This window comes from Cavia porcellus, unplaced genomic scaffold (genome assembly GCF_034190915.1).
Source record: "Cavia porcellus strain 051 isolate PalLab524CR breed Dunkin Hartley unplaced genomic scaffold, mCavPor4.1 scaffold_22, whole genome shotgun sequence".
In the NCBI taxonomy this organism is placed as follows: domain Eukaryota; kingdom Metazoa; phylum Chordata; class Mammalia; order Rodentia; family Caviidae; genus Cavia; species Cavia porcellus.
Genome location: NW_026947505.1, coordinates 40,866,650 through 40,887,850, shown reverse-complemented (window position 1 = coordinate 40,887,850; position 21,201 = coordinate 40,866,650). Strand labels below are relative to the sequence as shown.

Here is a 21,201-nt window from a genome sequence, read left to right as displayed (position 1 = left end):
ACCTAAATTGCTCTTCTCTCTGTGTCCTCAGCCTTTATCTAGACCACATTACTAAGTCCTTTTGCAGACAGTCATGGTTAAATGACTGTGACCTTCTTTAAAGAACCAAGAGGAACATGCTATCGATAGGTAAGGATTTATAAGAAAGATACAGGTCTCCTTTACAGTTCCAGTGCTTTCTCTTCTGTTAGCTAACTCTGAATCTGAGGATCAGGTTTGGCCATGAGGACACTGACAAATTCCAGTGAGACAGTAACACTGCTTGGAAGATGTGACCCATCTACCTGAAATGCCCAAATGGAACAAAAACTAAGTTGCTACTGTGTGTGTGAGACATTACATGCTTGCATCTATTACAATAGTTTAGTCTATTATAACAATAAAAACTTTTGTGTAGAGGCCCCAGATCTTGACAATCCATCAAAGGCTGAGATTTAACTATAAATACCATTTCAAACGTTTCCACCTCAAATAATATTAGTCTGTTTTCACTTTTAGAAAGGATAGAAATGTCAAAAGGATCATCCCTAAAATACTGTATTTGCTAGTGAGTTCAAGATTTTAAAATTAGATGCTTGGCATAAGGCCTCTATATTCCTTAGGCACAAAACTCTGCTGCACAGGAAACTATCTAATACTGAGTACAGGGAAGGGAAGTTTTGGAGAATAGAGAACAGGCATATTTCAAGGAACATGAAGTAGTTTAGCCTTACATACAGAATTCCTTATACATAGAAGCAAGACTTACATATCCAGGCTTCATGTTTAATTGACCATGTCTGAATTTGGAATGCTTATTACCTGAAAACTATTTAAGAACCTAGATGGTAGTGTTAGCAGGTAAAATAGGGGTTGAATTGTGTTCCTCCACCAATACCAAGTAGAAACCCCAGCTCCAGTGTCTATAGTATCTGAAGACAGGATTTTTAAATGGGTGACTAAGGTAAACTGAGGCTATTTAGGTGGGTCTTTAGATAATCCCGCTGGTACTCTAATAAGAAGTGGAGATTTAGAGATGAACACTCAGACAGGACACATGAAGACACAGTGTGAAGACACCCATGTGCAAGCTAAGGTGTGAGTCCTCAGAAGTATTAACCAAGTCAACATCTTGATCCTGGACTTGCAGCCTCCAAAGCTGTGAGAAAACAGATTTCTCTATTAAAGCTATCCTGCCGGTGCTATTTTTTTATGACAACCTAAGAAAATAATAGAGTGATCAATGACAGAAGAATTCTGTTACAGGCAAATCTTAAGAAACAGCTTACTCCTTCTACTGGTGGCAGAAGGGAGAGAAGAGAACATAAGAATAACATAAGACAACATATGCCACTTCCCTGAATGCTCTGCTCGTTCTCCTTTCATTTGAGTATTTCAAATGCCTTTCAAAGGTGCTTCCCGTTGTAAATATGTAATTCTGACATAAATAAGTTCTGGCAAAACTCCCAAAAGTAGAAAATACAGACATATTAATCATTCCAAACTCCTGAGTAGAATTAGTAATAGAAGATATAAGATAGCATAGGTGGCTTTCAGATTTTACTAGACAGATGTAATATAATTACTTGGTTAAGGTGTTCTATATTTATATCCACACTTATATTAGAATATTAAATGACCCCTCCTACTATTAAATTGGTATGCATTCAAAACATTAAAGTTTTTCACTGTCCTGCTTAGGAACTAAATGGTCTAAATTCTCATGAATATGTAAATCAACCCCTCTAAGCACATTATTAATTATTTCAAAGATGGTTGGAGGTCACCAGCTCATATCAATTTCTATGCATGAAGTCTCATTAACACAAGATATCATATAGTGAAGAATGAGGTTTTATCACAGTTACTCTGTGTGTGTGCATGCATGTGTGTGTGTTTGTGTGTGTTTGTGTGTGTGTGTGTGTGTGTGTGTGTAAGAATGGCCAAAGCAATGCACAATACTACACACAACACTAGTAGGCTCTGAGTGTTTGCCTTTGGAAGATGATGGTGGTGGAGGTAAGGCAGGACACAATCTACAACTAGAATAATTTAAGAACAAACATCGTCTGATTTGGAAAGTGGGTACAGTATTTAAGATCTAAAGCAATTTCTTCTTCAAATTAACTTAAATTTTCTTTACCTGGAAGCTACATATGGTTCTGTTTTCTTCCAGAAACACATGGTACTTTCTGCCAGAATAAAGTTGCACCTAACTGCAAAAATCTGTAAACCATGAATATAGTCTCTTTTCTGGGGATACAAGCGAATAGTGTTGCACACTGCAACATTGTACTCAAGCTGTGCTTGGTTAGCTCCTGTTCCATAGTTTTCAGTGATTCATATGCTCTGATCCAAACCTTGGGACAAACTGAGAGGGACTGCCCACGTGACACAACTGAAGCAGATGACAGTGATACACACAACACTGACAATGAAAGATACTCAACACAGGAAATGAACTGTACTTTTTACGCTTTATAATCATAAATAAGGCCCTAATTTTCACAAAACTGTAATCAGCCAAGCAACAATCTATAGTCATTGTCTCATTTTGCTTTTATACCTCTGATTGTTTGCTCAAAATTAACTGATGAGAAAGACAATAAACTACTTTCACACCTGGTAACAACTGAGAAGAAGAAGGTAAACACACAGAGAGCCATCTATTGTGATGAACAAACGAACAAAAGTAAGAACGAAGTTATTGGACATCAGAATAATGGGCACTTGTATATAGAATTTTGTTCCAGGAGTACAACTAGAATTCTCACACTTATGGAGACAAAAATTTGGCAAAATCTATTAAGCATCAATTAAAGTCACAAGCAGGTGAGCCTTCATATTGTTTAAGAAAGTCCACACAGGCAGTAATGCTATGGAGAAAGGTCAGGATACTAAGTATTCTGAGCCAGAAAGGAGCAAGCTGTGACAGAGGAGGTCACTTAGAGGCAGTTGGGATGCTAGTACTGTGCCTTCTCTTGGTCAGTGTGGTGGCTACTAAGGCTCTTTATCACTTCAGACGTCCTCAACTACGTAAATGTGTCTGAAGCATTTTGTGTGTGCATGATGTGACTCCTCATAAATTCAACACAACAAACCACTTAAAATGATATACCTAAAGGTCAGTTAATATTCATTGTCTACTGTTCTAATATTCCAGCCTGTGGAGAGCTCCCTCAGAATGCACAGGTTCAAAAGTTATACTGACTGCTACAAGGCAAAGAAATCTGGAAACATATTTTAATAAATCGAAGACAGCTTAAAGATACCTATTTTTGAACAACCCTTACATCTCTCTTAAAACATGCACAGGCATCTTTTCAGATCTCTTTGGATAAAAATAATATTATATTTGAAAAATGGTTTACTTTTGGCCTTATCAAACAAGTGTTTGAGTTTCTACTTTTAACCATTTAATAAGATGTAAGAAAACTAGAAAAGGGTAGTTTTGAAAACACACATTCAAGCAAAGTATGAATCAGGTTAAAGTTCACTTGGATGTGGGGCTCCCTCTGAAAGTAAAGGGGGTGATGCTCCTGGGACCATTCATACAGCTATCGGCAAGCACGGCCACTGCAGCTCACTAAAGACCCGCACCTCAGACAGAGATAAAGTCCTATTTGTGTTTCTGAGGTAGGATTCTACAAAGGAAGCAATTCCAAAGCCAGGCAGATGACTGAACAGACAGGCCCTTGTTGATCTAGCTGGAATGAGCTCTAGAACACTATCAATTTTGTCCTACAGCTCTTTTTCTGGTCCTTGTCCATGTACCAGTCACTCCTGGTAATGAAGCGACGTGATTGAGTGTTGTTCTTGTTGCAGGCAGGCAGAGGAAAGCTGAAAAGTCATTCAAATAAATTGTGCCTTCCTCCATCCTCTGTACCAGCATTAGGGACACTGTGTGTTTACAGCCCTGTTTGTTTTGCCTCCTGGGCACGTGGCCAGATTCTGTCTCTTCCTCATTTCTTCTAGCCCTTAGTACACACACTATATGGTTGGTAAGCTGGCTCCAAAAGGCTGAGTTCTGTTATAAAGAATGTGGGAAGGAGTTACAGTCTCCACTGTCAAGCATCTAAGCTATCCCCAGGTTGGCGCATGCTTCGCTTTTGCCCTGTGCCAGCTGACTGTGTGAAGTGGGCCCAGGAAGGAACTGGAGACCAGTGAGGATGACAGAGCCACTAGGTGGCAGGAGATGCAATCTGGGTCGTAATGATAGTGTGGGGCAAAGGTGCACGGCCAGCTCACATTGGACTATGCCACAAGTAGAAGTAAACTGTCACTATGAGAAGCCACAGAGATTTCAGAGTTGTTTTGGTTGGAGAAGCTAGACCACTCCTGGTTTTACGCTGCCTTATACTCCAAATCAAAGAAGAGGTATCAAAACAACTAAACCATGAATTAAGATGTGTTATGTACAAAGCAATTCCCCTCAATGAATATAATTATTAGGTAGTACGAACATGTACTAACAAAAATAAAGATTAAAAAAACTGCTACCCCACCTCTCAAAATAACACAGAAGTTTAACACTAATTTCAGAAAGTAAAACATTTGATTTAATTTCAATTTGTTTTGAGGCAGAAGGAACACTGGACTTGGATTGCAAGCACATTAGGAATTTAAATCTTGCTTTCAATCCTGGGACTGCTTTTTCACGGTGACTATTATAATTATGGAAGATACAGGAACTTGCCATAGAAGAAGCTGCACATATCAAAGAGGCAGACAGACAGACAGATAGTTACAGGGAATGTGAGTGTGGATAGGTTTCTGCACATTTTGTTAATATTTTGGAGCTTATAGTATGAAATGCCAAATTGGTCTTTGGAAATTTCTAATTTTATATAGTTACCTCTTTCAAGAATGTATACATTAGTTTATATTTTATGCTTTAAAGTCATAATTCTTTAGCAATTAACTATGTTGAAATTTATTGTATGTATTGACCATCTGAATATTTTAATGCTAATTTATTTTTAATATATTTTTCTGCTTCCCCAAGATGGATTTAAGAATTATAGAGTTGGTTCTTTGTATATATCTGAGAGACCAATGTTTAAGTCAAGAAAAAAATCACTTCTGTTGTATTTTATGTTTAACTACTTAACTAACTGTCTGAAACTCAGGCTTCTTGACTCTCCAGACATCTCTATATGTCAAAAACATCACACAAACTGAAATAGTGCAACAGAGATCCAAGGCCCGGATGGTTTGCAGTTGGTGACTGAGCACATTTGATGGAAAAGAAATTGCATTTTAGTTTAGATGAAAACTGGAATTGCATGAAAAGTGACTTTGGAATGGATAATTAAAATATTCAACAACAACAAAAATCTCTAAACAAACAGATGCACTTAGATTACACTTAGTAGCAAAACCAATAGTATGTCATAGAGAAGATAAGACCTGTTTCCTCAGAACCCCAAGGCCACGGAATATCAGGGCTCAGTATAGAAAAATCTTCAGTTTAGATTAATATTATGCAGAATCGTCATCGTGTGATTTCTAGGACAACATTCTTAAATAAAGTAACATGAATTTCTGAAGCTTCACTAAATCAGTGAATGGCACTTGGTGTTAAGAGCAGATAGAACCAGAGATTTAGCTCAGGGGCGTAAGCACCTGCCTGGCAAGTGCAACATTGCAAGTTTGATCCCTCATACCAAAAAAAAAAAAAAAAAAAAAAAGCATATAGAATTTTTGGCATTGCAAAATAATTCCAAACATGAAATGCTAATAATACCAGATACAGAAAAAGTACAGCAAATATTTCAGAATAATTAACATATGTCCAGCAAAACTCCTCCCTTTGTGAAAGGGTTTGTCTGGAAATAGGCTATTTTATCTGTGTTTGCCAATCTTGTTCTCAACTTTGTCAACATTTATTGAAAGATCTATTCCGGCTATCAAATCAAATCACTTATAGGAAAATTAGACCTGGGCAGAAGAAACAGTTTTGCACTTATTATATGCTGCTGTCTTCCCTGCAAAATATACATTGCTCAGAGGATTTACACCCTTTTGAGGGCACTCGGTGAGTGTATACCTGTAAGCACTAAGAATGACAACTTATGTATAGCAAGCACTCAGGAACAGCTATAATTACACATTTTAAACTCCTGAGGGAGTAAAATTCAGCATCATGCCCTCAGAAAACATAAGAAACATTCTAGTCAAATGAGAATTTCACACTAGTATAAAAGCTTATGGTTGGAAGGAATTTTAAGTCATTCTTAATTATTCATCAAAACAGTATTGTCAATAAAAAGGACCAGTTCATTGTTGACTAGTCATACTGAAAGAATATAAAAGTCTTCAAGTGAACTTTGAAAACATTTAGCTCAAGAAACTTGGAAAAGGCTTGAAAGACTAGATTATGGAAAAAAGAGAACATCTTATTACATTTCTTGGAAATAAGAATTAAATATTGATAAAATGAATGTATATAAACACTATTAGTAGGAAGTTTAAAAATGGGTCTTTTAGCAATATAAATAAATACACACATAACATACACACACAATTTATGGGTTCTGTGAGACCACTGTAATTTTGAAAATAACTAATTCTATTTAAAGTGTCTGTGTTTTGTTTAACAGTCTCAGAAATTGATCCCAGGTTTTTAAAGATTATTTTCTCATACAGTTAATATCCAAATACTATTACATGATTCACCCAGACTAAAGAGACAATAATGAATGTTGGGGAAGGGTCATTTTGTTTGGATGGAGCATGGCGGTGAAGGGGAGGGATACACAGCTGCATTTCCCACTAAGTGAGCAAAAGCATTTCAGAAATATACTAGCACAAGTCAGTCTTCTCCTTCACCTCAGCTTTCAGAGCAATAGTGACCAGGCTGCCTAGCAATGTGTTTCATTCTAATTTAGGGATCTGTAAAGTCCTTTCATATACGCTTTTGGTTGTTGATCATATTCCTCAGTGGCAGGAATACAACCACAAAGCAAATTCAAACAGCTTACATATCAATAAATCTGTCCCATTTACAACTTCATTCAAAACACCTCGGGTTAAGACAATCAAGGAGTGGATGTGAATTGTAGATTCTAGTAGCAGAGTACTCAGTTTTCTTAGATAGATAGATAAAAAGTTTGTTCTTAAAGAGAACTGATAAGTTTAGGGGTAAACTGGCCTTGACTGCATGAATAAATCTTCCTTCAATTTTCTTGGAGGAACCGTAACGCAAAAATTTCTGGTAGTCATCATCATAGGGACCTAAACAATATGTCTAGGCATTTTAAATTATGACGGTGGAAGGTAACTGGACTCCCTTTTCAGAGAAATCAACAAGGTTCAAAAATTAAAGACAACACCAAAACTTGACTCCTAAGGCCCAGATATTTTTACCTAGAACTGCCGATGTCAACCAAGAGCCTCAAGGAAATGTCTAAATGCCCTGTGTGTGGCATGGGTGACAGCAATGCCCACTCTGCTGCACCTGAGGGCACCACTAAGCACAGACATGACTTCCCACCCCGAGGCTGACTTCTATAGCCATCCTTCAGTGCATTATTAGTTTTTTCGTGGAGTTCAGTTTTGCTCATAATATGTAGTAGTAATATATTTTATTTATAAGATTCATGGACATAATATTTTAATTAAGTTCATGATAGGAGAAGACTGCAACATGAAAATAATATGTGTTCAATCAATTCTTGTTTCTGATAGTGTACTGTTTTGAGTTATATTTTTACAAGTTTTGTTTTTCTATTTGTTTTATTATCATTTTATTATATATGTATTGTTCTGTGTTTGATATATCAAGGCAAAGTTTGTCAAACTAAGATATTCAGATAGATGTATAAGTGAATAATGCTTGACAATTGGTTGATTTATATATTGGATTGTAGGACACACCAAACAAGTTACAGAATGTAAGTTCCTCTATGAACATACACACATAGATATATGTACATAAAATTAAAAATACTTTTTTAGAAAAATACATATATGTTTAAATAATACTTAACATTACCATTTTGAGCATTTAACCCACTTGGCATTTTATAAGGTATTATTTCAATGCAGTCACATATTAATTTCCAAAACAGATACTACTATATTATCTTCACATAAAATGAAACCAAGGCACAACAAGTGTAAAGCTCTTTGCCCAGTATTACAAAGCTACTGGGATTCAGGGTAAAGATTTGAACTAGATTTCTCTGCAGCTCTGTGTACACACTAGGATATGTGCAAAATGACTTATTGGCTTAGGGGATAATATTTAGACTTATATAAAGTTTTTATTTAAAATAGAAAAATAATCTTGATGAAGACAATACACAGACTGATACTGAGACCTTCTCCTGCCCTAGTCTGTGTGTTCACTGTGCATGTGTAACAGACCAGGGAATAGCAGGAGACTGAGCCATCTCCTGTCTATTACCTTCAATAGACAACCTTCCTTGACTAAAAGAATTGAGAATAAATTATCTCATTTAAACTAAGCAATTTAAAGCAAATTAATGACTTGAGAATCATCGTGAAAAAAAAAAAAAACCCATTACTTGAAGATAGAATCAATACTGTTGGCATAAGCAGAAAGAGAGAACAACAAATCTGAGGTGTGGGAACCATCATCCCTGAGGAGTGACCCTGGTTGGACTGTGTCATCGGTCTGAGGCACAGTTAAGTAATACACAGAACTATTATGCTTAGAACACAGCTACGTTGCAAGCAAGGAATAGAGTCTCTGTTAAGCAAATATTAAGGGCAATTCAGTTAATTTTTACACACACACACACACACACACACACACACACACACACAGTCCCTAATATTTGGAAGTTTCTTTTCACATAATACAGAGAAGCATTTACAATTGGAGCCAGAGTGAATTTTTTAAAATTTAATATAATTCATGATAAACAATACTGTGACACCATGACAGATGGAACTATATTTTCTTAGATTAGACACTAATAAAATAGGTCAAAAATATGAAGAAACAAATATTAGAGTAAATTATACTATGCAGAAGGTATAATTACACTATGAATGAAGGTACAAGTGTTTCTAAATTGCCTCAATTTTTAGTTATTTGTTTTATGTTTTTAATAGCAAAATAAAGTATGTGGCTTTTAAGTTTTCAAAGGTAAGAAACATTTTTAAAATATAGGCAAATGTATGAATATTGTGTTTAAGTAAATAGTAATGAGGTAGCAATAATCATTAAATTATTTTGAAAACACAGAAGAAAAATTATAAAGTAGCATATTTGAAATTTATTCATTCCTTGCCTCACCCACTATTAATACAAAGAGCTTGAGCTGTGAGGTCTTAAGAGTCTAAGGATGTCATTGACTAAATTAAAAATAAAATAAATTAATTTTCAAAAGGTATTTATATCATGCTAGATAATACCTGATTCTACAGCATGCATTGTAACGATGTAGAGCTTGAGGATACAAAACTTTTCTCACAGGAAGTTGTTATCTCACAGCAAAGAGCCAGCAAAACTAAAGCCAATTTACACAGATTCTTTGTAAAAAATCAAAGTGATCTAAATTTGCTAACCTCTTCTGTGACTAAACCGGCCTGTAAGTGTTGTGTATGTAGATGATGTCTTTGTGAAAAATGTATTAACTAACCTGTCCTTGAAGAAAAGATGATACTTTTAAAACAGTAGGGAAAAAACCAAAAGGATCTAAAAACATACTTTAAAAGGGCTCAGTTTTCTTTAAAATAAAAAATAACAGACAACATAAAAGTTCCATATCTCATATGACTAGAAAAAATTTTTTCCAGCTCCTCCACTGGTAAGTAGGTGGAATGGCTGATGGTCTCAGCCTTGCAGATGGAAATGGAAACTCACAGCTATTGCAAAAAGAATTTGGAAGCAGTAAAATAAATACACATTTTCCTTTTTGTACAGTACCATCTCCTACAGGGAATCTACCTCACTGATACTCTGACAAAATGAAAATATGTATTTTTTAAATGGAGAAAATATTTACATACTATTAAGAAGTGATGTCTAGAACACAATATATACTTCAGAGAGAAAAAAGTGAGGGCAAGAAAAATGTAGATGACTAACTCTGTTGATATCACTCAATAATAAGACATTTTACCAAGGGAGAAAGCAATAACAGTACCGTTTTAAATGAAAATTCTATAAACTTAATTTGAACTAAAAAATATACATGCAGTATAATTAATATTGTAGTTTACATTAAAAAATATGTCTATAGTTTTTCCAACTTAGCTAGAAACAGAGACCAATCAGGGAATGATGAGCACACAATGGCTTTGGAGGGCTGTTATGATGGAAATTAGAACTTCTGAGACAGGGTTGGTCCCATGTCATTGGACAAGAATCAGAAGAAAAACTACAAATGTTGTTGTTACAAATCCTAGCTAGTGGGCCTTATAGTGTTTATTGTGGTATTTTTTCCTTTATATTTTTATGTGTGAAATTTTTCTATAATAAAAAGGCCAATATTCAAAAATGAGTGAAAACTGAAACTGTTCATTAAAATGTGTCTTGAATATGAAGAGAAAACTTAAAAATGAATAATTAGACATGTTTCCATAGTATATGCCTTAGTAAAGCAAGTAATATACCAATGCAAATTACCTCGTTAAAAAGAGTAGAAGAGTATTCCATTCTGCAAATAATGGTTTCTCTGGATTTTGCAAGCTTTTGTCAAAAATATAAAAGTATAATACCTTACAACTAGTTTTCCTTGATATAGTGACACATATATTATGTGAATCACAATAAAAAGCTTCTTCTATCTTGTTCTATTTGGATCTGTTATTTTGACCTTTTTTTAGTTATTGTTGAAATTAAAACTGAGTATTGAAAGAAATTGAACTTAACTTGACCATTGAATGAAGATAGAACATAGTTACAAACTAGAATTTTCAAAGTCAGTAAAGCATACTTAGTCACATCAAAGTCATTAAAGTATATGTGCAGTGGGGCAGGGACTCTTGCTATATTCAATACAAGATTTAACTCAACGTGCATCAATGACATAATATGAAATGTAAGCTATTATAAGCAAACATGGAATAAATCACCATAATTTTGTTTATGGCAAGAGATAATTATACTTCACATCAAAATAATTAAAAAAAATAAATTTAGCTTCATCCCAATTCACAACTACTTTTTTAAAATCTAAGAACATTGTTAGACTAGTGAAAAGACAACCTATAGAATAGGAGAAATACTTGTAAATCTTAAATCTGATAAGGATCCAGTATCCAGAATATGCCAAGACTCTCACAATTCAATAACAAGAAGACAAACCACCCTGTTTAATAATAAGGAAAGCTCTTGAGTGCGTATTCCTACAATGATTACAAATGGCAGATATACACACCAGAAGATACTCAACATTGCCAGTCACCAAAGAAATGAAAATCAAATCCCCTGTATAATATTACTTCACATTTTCCCAGAATTAATAGTTAAGACAATAGCAAGTGTTGGCAAGGATGGAGCAATAGGAAGCTCATATGCTGGTAGTGGCATATAAAATGGTGTGGCAGCTGTGAACAAATTGTCAGTGTTGCAAAAGATTAAATATAGAAGTCTGCTTCTCGAGAAATGAAGACATATGTCTACCCAGACACTTGTACATAAATGTTCACAGTAACACTATTTATAATAACCAAAAGGTGGGGATAACAGAAATTCCAATCAACAGATCAATGAATAAACAGTTATGGTGAAGCCTTATAATGGAATGTTAATTAGCCATAAAAAGGAGTAAAGTATCAACACAAGCCACAACATGGCTGAAGCCCAAAACAAAAATTATGCTGAGTAAAAGAAGGCACATGAAGGCCACATGCTGTCTGATTCTATTTTTTAGAAAATATTCATGGTAGGCCAAATTATAGACACAGAAAGCAAATTAGTAATAGACTGCGACTGGGGCAAGGGCAAAAGGGAATTATTGATTTATGAGTATGAACTGTTCTGAAAGAAAGAGGACATTTTGAAGCAAGAGAGAGGTAACAGTACCAAATTGTGATTGTACCAAATACCATAAAATCATTCATAGTAAATGGTTAATTGTATGTAATACTAGTTTCACTTCAATTAAAAAAATATTTGTAATAATAGTTTAGTAAAAGTTAAAAGGTTTTATAATATTATAATATTAAATAACAAAAAGTATTAATAATTCAGATTTAATTTTTTTAAGTACTTGCCAGGCAGATACTTACACTGCTGAGCTAAATCCCAAGCCCTAATGCATTCTTCTTTAATTTCTTTTTTTAAAATGTTCTTTCATACATACTGAGTATGTGCTCCACACTTGTAGTGCTGGAGGGCACTATATAAAATTTGGATGCGATTGCTCCATATCCAGGTAACTAACGCAGAACTTGTTTGGTCAGTCTATCCATAGCATATTTTGTACCTTAGCTGAGTTATAGTTCCAAATTATTTTCAAGGATTTAATATAAGTTACACATTTTCTAGTTGAACAGTGATATTTTGTATCTCTTGTGGCTCAACCGTGAATGTTTCTTATTCAGCAATGACCAAATTTAAGTTTCCAACCCCTGGGCCAGGAATTAGATATATCTAAGATAGTTTTACTGCAGAGGTTCTTCCTCTGTTCTTAATTAGCATTAGAAACAGAAAACAATAAAACGCTAGACTTACCCACACACGGCAAGGAGTAGCCAAGCTCAGGGTCATGAACAAACTGCCGATCATTGAGTCTGGTCACACAGTACAAGTGGAAACAGTCTAAGCAAATCACGTGACGATGGTTACACTGGAAAACCAGGACAGGGCTTCTGCAGAGATAAAGAAAGACATTTCCAATAGGGTCTCTATAGGTGGAAAAACAAGGTGTTCTTTTAATGATTTCTGTAGTAATGGTTAGAGTACATAGTGGCTCAGAGCATTGTATGCAAAAGTGTGGGCTGCTGAATCCTGAGCTCACAGGTTCTGTTTTAGGCACTTTTCTCCTTGTTGAGACAAAATCCTGGCACTCAAAGTCAAAGAAGGAAAGGTTTATTTCAGCTCATAGTTTTTGTAGGCTTCAATGTCTCCAGCGTAGGGTGACATGGCAGTTCATGGCAGGCGAAAGGCAGAAAAAGGAACAAGAAGCAAGATAAAGGCAGAAAGCAGCAAGTGACCACAGCAGCTCTTTCTGTCCACTGTATTCTATCCAGGATACCCACCATTAGAGCACTCACACCCAGGTAGTGTTTTTCCATTATCCACTTCCAGAACCATGCCAAACCAGTCAGTGGACTAATTTAGCAGTCACACACCTGTGATCCCAGCATCACACACTCTAGGTCCAGCCACCTCTGAAAAGCTCCACCTGTGACTACATGAGGCTTTGATAGGACATCTAGACATAAGTCATAACAGTTAACAAAACTGCACTTAAACACTGGAGGCATTCCATGAACTACGGAGAAAGGCTGATGATCCTAATTCATAATTTTATGTCAATATACTGATCAATCAGTTTTTCAAATTTGCTGAAGTATAATCATTTTCCAGAAGTGTTCCTTGCTTTGTAATTATCAGTTAACCAACTAATTTACCCCATGTATTTTATCTGTTTCTACTGACCTGTTATTGCATCATAATAATGATGAACTTCTTCCCTCCTATAGACTATGATCTCCTTAAAAGTAGATACTGTGCCTATGTTGGTATTTCCATACTACTAGGATTTGTAAGATTTTAAATAAATGTCTCTTGAATTTAATTGTAATGTTATATAAAATATGAACTTCCTCAAAGTTAAAAGAAAATTTATGATTTCACCAAAGTAGGCATGTTCAACAGTCAGTCATATTTTGCAGACAAATAGAAAAGTAGGTATAGAAATAAAAATCATCCAACAATGATTTTTCTATGTAAGATTCTATCTATTCTTCCATCTCCATTCCATTCAAATAATCAATTTCTCAAATTATGTTTAGAGTATCACTAATCGATCTTTTATACAAATTTTTGAATTCCCTTGAAATGCTTTATAGGAAAACAAATCTACTAAAAAATCAAGTGGTTTTGCTGGCAAGTAAAGTGCATGTTTATGTCAAAATGAAAAAATTGAATATATTAATTTGAGATCAGCCCAAAGGCAATCTTAATAGCAAGAGCATTATTAGAGTCAATTTAGATAAGTCTATTCCCTATGTAATGATAAGAACATACAAAATAAACATGCTAATTTATACCCAATTCTTAGTAGCATCAGAGCTCCTCAAAAGTCCTTTAACTAGCAGAATTAATAATAAATATTAACATTATAGAAGACAGTTTCTTAGCAACTAAAGGGTTTGCAAAAATTTTTATTCCATTCATTTATGGAAAAAAAATATCCTGTGGAATGTTAACACACACATTTATCTATAATTGTTAAACTCATTCTAAAAGTCCCTAAATGTGCTTATGTGTGTCCCTTCTCTGAACCTACTAAATTCCTTTTATAGCTTCATTCCTATGTCCAGGGCCATAATTAAGTAGATATCAACTGCTCTGAACTTTCAACCTTTTCTCTTTTAACAACTTTCCTTTGAAGACAATAAAACATAACATTTTCCTATTTCTTACCTGTCATCCCCCAAACGCATATGCACACACCTGTTTTATTCACTCTGTCACTTGATATAGTTGCTATATTTTATCTTCTGCTTTCATACATAAGCTATGTGGGAATTATTCTCTATTTTACTTTGACACAGTGGCAGAATAAGTCATATAGGCATCTAATCTAGTCTCAACACATGGAAATTCTGGAGAAAATATTGGAACATCTGTAAAAATATTCACATATCGAACAAGACTAAAAGAAAGCTAAGAGGCAATCCTGTAGAGGAAGCAAACATAAATGCATAAAATTATAGTAGTCAGCTACAGTCAGACTTAAAGATATGGCTATAAGGAAAGATATTCAGCCATCAAAATCTGATGGCACGGAAGTAGGAAAATGGGGAATTTATGAATCAGAATGACTCCATTAGGGAATCTCAACTGGATTTAAAGGAAGGTGGTCAATTAACACCGGAGCACTAAAAGTAAAAGTGGTTTCTGGGTAGAGGGAGAACAGAGACATGGAGAAGAATTCTTGAAATACAGACTCAAGCTGGGTGATAGAAAGGATACATCAGGAACAGAGACACAGAAGGGAGGAAAAGATTTGGGGACAGTGCCGGATTCTGGTTGAGGAGTGGAATGACTCTAGATTGTGAGAGCAACTGAAGGTTTCTGCTGTGGTCTGAATGTTTGTGTCCTCTCCAAATTCATATGCTGACATTTTTACAACCAAAGTCATCACAGTAGTAGGAGGTAGATTTTGAGGGAGGATTAGGTCATGAGAGTAGAGGACTTACAAATTGAATTAGTGCTTTTATTAAAGCGACCCCTGGAAGTTTCCCTTGCTTCTTCCCCCATGAGAGGCTACTGTGAGAAGGCTCTGTTCAGAGAGCAGGAAGCAGACTCTCATCAGACTCTGAATCTACTAGCACTGGGTTTGAGATTTCCTAACTTCTAGAACTATAAGAAATAAATTTCTGTTATTTATCAGCTACTCAACTTCTGATACTTTGTTATCACAGCCCAACAAATTAAGGATTTTTTAAAGCATGGGAGGGAAATGAAGTTTTAGTAAGTTTAACTCAGGAAGGTTCGGAGGGAAAGCTCAAAGTAGCACGAACTACCAGAAGGTCATACTAGCGATTTGGCCGTGAGTTACTAAAGAACTGGACAACAATATGGTGGTGACCGGAGGGTAGAAAGGAAAAGATGGATGGGAGTGACATTTCTGAGGGGGACTTTACAGGACTTATTTCTCATGGGTCTTTTGCTCCACCTGACATTCCTCTGTGCCCTTTGCTCAAATTATATATAAATGTTAATTGATCAATCTACAAATGATTTTGTCCCAATGAGCCAGGTTATAGAGCAGTTAACTAAAGGTTAAATAAAGTTCTCAATCATATGTACAAAGAATTATAAATGCCTTCCTTGAAATTACTGAAGTTAGTAGTAAGTAACAATTTCTACGTTTTAAGTAATCCAAAGAGGTTGTTCACAGAATATTAAGCATAATTGAAGGAGTTTTAGTAAAAACAAAAATGGTAAATCATCTACAAGAATTATATAAAGTTGAATATCATTACACAGTATTTCAAACATCTAAATCCTGATAAAATTAGATTTCTAGTATCTGCAAAAATGTCATTAATATTTTCATATTTATTCAGTAGTATGTGAAGTTTACTCTGCTTTCTACCTCATTTTTCATTCTTTTTGTCTCTCTCCTTATCAAAATAAATGTCTCTGTTCATCTGTTATTCTTTCTGTATGTACCTTTTCATTGAGAGAGAAACTGTGGTTCCAATTTCTCAATGAAGGTGGCATATGTTGAGTACAATGTGCTAGAAATTTCAAGACATATCAAATAAGAAACTAAGTCCAAACTCTCAGGGAAATACTAATCTGGTGGAGAGGCAGGAAAAGGACACAAATACTTATCATAAAGAGCTGAATATTCTAAGTTATCTAAAGATATAGAAAATAGTAAGAGGTTGTGGTAAACAGCCTTCAAATTGTTCTTCCATAATCCTTGTCTTGTTTCATTCCTTTTCACAACGAGTGGGGTTGATCTATGCACATGAGGAAAATGCAGAAATGACAGTATATGGCATCAGATATCCAGCAGACACATCTGCTATCTGTGATCTCTGTGCATCACGAGCCCTACAGAAAGTGAGCAGCTGCGTCATGAGACCTTCAAGCAGTAATGAAGCAGCCTATCTGGTGAGGAGCCAAGGCCTTCTGCCCACAGCTAACACTGACTTTACAGTCACTTGAGTGACTCACCTTTAAAGTGCTATCTTCATCCCAAGGTAAGCTCCGAGATGGTCACAGCCATTCTGGCTCTACCTTTAGGAGACAGCCTGCAAAACTGTCCAAAATTCCTGGCCCACTGGAACAAGGCAAGATAACAGCTACTGCTTCCTTCTACCATTGAGTCATAGGGAAATGCATTACTCAATAGTATGTAACTAGTATAGATTCAGAGGATGAAGAAGTCACCTTGAGATAGCACATCAGAAACAGACTCCTGAGAGCAGTGAGTGGCTCTGATGGAGGATCAGATTTCAATGCATGCAGATCAGAATGTTTCATCTGCTCCAAAGAATGGAAAAATTATATATATATATTTAGAATTACCTAAAAAGTAACTAAAATTTTAAGTAAAAACCCCTTAAACTTTCTCACTGGTGAGAGAAACATCTTGCAGTTTAGTGAATATTTGACCCTTACAAATTTACATGTTGTTTTTTACTGAATCTTGTTTGTAGAACACTAGCATAGATGCTATGTCCCGGTTATTAATCCTTCAAAGCTCTGTACTAACTCTCTGTACATGAATAGCTCTGACTTCTGGGAATTTTGAATAGTATCTTATTAGATAAAAATAGAGAAGAAAAGTTACACTATTAAATAACTCAAATTTATCACTTTAAAAGTTGTCACTTTAAATCCCATTTAGTTAGGGGCAACTCACAACCAAACAAGTAATAAACAACCTAAATGTCAGAAATCCAATGTATTTTACTGTAGCCTGTACTTAGAAAAATTACCTATTAACTGCCAAATGCACTACTAACATAGGTTTTTTCAACATGGCACCTACCCCCAGAAAGAGTAGAGAAGGTATTTAGTTATACATATGTGTAACAGTTCATTATTTGAGTCAGTCGAGTGAGCAACCCCTGTCACTGGAGAGGTCCCTGATCCAAGATACTAATTGATAGACTCAACTTTTAGAAAATCAAAAATTAAAATAAATTTCAACAGTTGAATGACCTTCAAAATTCCTTCCGACAGCCAAGTTTAAAATCCTGAAGCAAGTTTATTTGCCCATTAGTCTTCAGAGTCAGTGTCCTATTAAGGCACCAGTAGATCCTGAACAACCTCATTAACTACCCCTTCCAATTGCTTCTTGCCTCCTCTGCTCATGTTCTGAGTCCTTCATTCAGTTCATTCTACTATATCAAAATGGAACTTACTTTCTTGGTTCTCTGAGCTTATTTGCAATATTTCAGTATAGACAATGTACTCAATATAGACTCTTTAAATCCATATTTTTCATTCATCTACTCTACCAATACTGTAGAGGAGTTACTACATGCCATGTATTATAATGCCATTGTCCAATAAAAATGAGCAAGAATGATACTTTTCTCACTGCTGGGACAAAATAGCTGACATCCACAAGTTAAAGGAGGAAATATCTCATAGTTTGTAAAGGATTCAGTCAAAAGTCTGCTGACTGTAAGACACGGTGGCATGGCAGAGGGACATCACAGAGAGGAGAGACTTCATGGCAGAGCTGGTAGGAGGCAGTGAGCAAACCTCCTTTCCCTTTGATTCCATCCACACCAGGAGCCTTTTAAGCATTTCCACCCACAGCCAGGGCAGACCTTCCTGTTATTCACACCTAGAACTATGCTAAACCAATCAGTGGACTCTTTGGTACTGAAGTGCTTAATCCCAGTATCACCTGCTCCATGTACAGCCTGCTCTGAAAAGCCACACTTGTCAGCACATGAGTTCTTAAAGGAACATCTAGATACAAGCCACAACAGCTGGTCTATACCATCTGGAAGTCATCGTTTTATGCAGCCAAAGACATGAGGAATCGAGTAATATTAGGATAAGTGCTACCATAAGGATGAGTTCAGAGATCATTGACCTATCTCCAGAAATAGAGGAAGGGGTCCTGAGACAGCTCATGTCTTAGTGCATCCAGGCCATACGGAGAAAAAATATTGAATGAGTTAAATGCCTCTTGTTTTTTTCAAGATTTTAATAAATATAATATGCAATATTATAAATATGTTAGAAAGGGTTAAGAAAATATAATACCCCCCCAACAGTTTACAGTAATATAGTTTGTTTTTCTTGCAACAAATAGGTGGAATAAATTAGCTTGTAAATGGGAAAGGTTTACTTTGTCCCACAGTCTTGAAGGTTTTTGTCTATAGTAATTGGTTCTGTTGCTTTGGCCTTTAGCAGCACAGTACATCATGGCAGGACCATGTCACTTTATGGTGACACTTCATGGTATAAGGCTAATCACTCCATGGTGGCCGGGAAGCAAGAGAGGAAGAGAAAGGGCCTGGGGCTAAAGGGGACACCACTAGGGATTTCATTTACTCTAGGTCCTTGCGCTAAAAGGTTCTATACCTCTTAGAGGTGCCAAGCAGCCTTTTACACATGGGCTATTGGGAAACATTTCAGGTCTAAATCATAGCAATCTCCTTCCTTAAAATTCTCTTTCCATCTTAAGTGCTTATTCAGTGATTTTTATATCCCATCTGTGGCACTAAATGTTATTAAATTCAAGAGAAGTTCTAACCTCAGCATTTGTTCAAAGTTCGATCCCACCAATATCTGCCTGCGACACTGCAAACTCCCCTGTCATTAATGCGCAGCTTTATTTCTGGGCAACAACTTGATTTTATATTTCTTGTGGCATTTTCTTGTGGCTATCTTGGGCTTTATTTAAAAGCTCTCTATCAAATTAATTATGTCTCTGTTGATATGTTAACTTGCTCTGTGTACTGTCATGAAGAGAAATGTGAACTTTTTAAGTAGCAGTCACTTTTTCTATTTCCATACATACTTGTTTTCAATACATACTTGGTGATTTTGAGATTACCTACAAAATAAGGTTAATAAAACTAAGTAAGGAGAGATACAAAGTGGCAAAAGTGTAGTGCTTTAGGAAGCAAACATATAGCGCTTGAAAGTATATGTATATCTTGAGCATTCCTGGCCCACTGCATCCCTGTGGCTGAGACCTATATCAGCACCTAGCCTAGCTCTACTTTCTGCCTCCATTCCTCAACCACTTAGCACCTACCCAATCCAATAAGAACATCCAAGCAATAGGATCAACACTGTCCTAAATAATTTTCCGCCATGGCAGCTCTTAGGCCCCAAATATGAACTAGTTATTCACTACCAATCTATTCAGTCCCCAGTTTTCCTTTTGAATTTCAGAGCCTTCCATAAGCTGGAATAACGTCACAAAATCGCTATTTTTTAGTCAGTCATTCTGTTTTTCTCAAGCCAGTCTCTGCTCTTCTTTTTTTTTTTTTTCTTTGTGTCTTATTCTTATGTACAAGACCCTTCTGCCTATTTTTTTCTAAAAAATGTCAAGGTTAGTTCCAGTCCAACTTCTTCCAGGAGCTTTTCCTTAAAAACTGTCACTAATCCCCACCATGCACTTCCTAATTTCTTATAATGCCTACATCTAGAAAGCATTGTTTTCCTATTCTGCGCATGCCATCTATACTGCTCTCAGCCTGCCTTATTAAATGTACACTGATCTTCCTCCCTTAAATCATCACATGAAACTATTGGGTTCTGGCTCTTGTGCAAGACATGGGGAGAGGGTCACACTGCTACTCTAAAGGAAATCTAATGCAGACACTTTAAGAGGACTCATGGAAGACAACAGAATCCCATACAGGACAGGCAGAGGATGATTCTAAGGGAAGAAAAAGATGAACTAAGGCTTAAAAGGTAGGAATGGGTTAGTTGCAACAAGCAACTAGAGAAAAAAGTGAAAACATTTAAAGTAAAATAGAGCTAGGTAACGCTTGGGAGTCATGCTGCCTGTTTTCATAGTATGGTCTCTATCAAAGGTTCCAATTCCCCATAAATTAAAAATCAGGCTGTCATGGCTATGTCTGTGGCCTGCAGGCCTCATGCATTTGCATTATACATTTATGATTAGTTTATTGTCTAGAGCTTAAATTGATGGTGTCAGTGCTACACCCACCCTGGGGTGGAGCCAGCATATAATGTAATGGCAGAAAGAAGGTGTGTGTGTCTCTCTCTCTTGTCAGTTTCTGCTTACTGTTTGCAGCTGCCACAAATTGCGGCCACACCATGCGACCCTGCCTTGGAGCCAACTAAATATAAACTAAAACCTCCAAAAACTATAAAAATAAACCTTTCCTTCCCCAACTTTGAACATCAGATATTTTGTCTCAGTGACAAATAAAAAATAACTAAGACAAAATTTGGTACAGAGAATGGGGTTATTTGCTGTGACTATACCTGATTATGTTTTTCAAGAAGCTTTAAAAATGGCTTTTGGGCAGAGCAAAAAAAAAAAAAAAAAAAAGGTTCAGACATGTCACCTAGATGCATACAGCTAGAGCAACTTAGGCTGT

The 21,201-nt window shown here is 35.9% G+C and overlaps 1 protein-coding gene across 4 annotated transcripts in view; it reads right to left on the bottom strand.

The window, feature by feature from the left end:
* Nucleotides 1-21,201, bottom strand: part of Prkn (parkin RBR E3 ubiquitin protein ligase) — a 1,262,552-nt gene that overhangs the window by 405,917 nt on the left and 835,434 nt on the right. For all 4 annotated transcript variants that reach the window (XM_063233336.1, XM_063233335.1, XM_063233337.1 and 1 more), the window contains one exon: nucleotides 12,635-12,771. In XM_063233336.1, coding sequence (XP_063089406.1) covers nucleotides 12,635-12,771 — 137 coding nt within the window. The remainder of the gene's footprint in view (nucleotides 1-12,634; nucleotides 12,772-21,201) is intronic.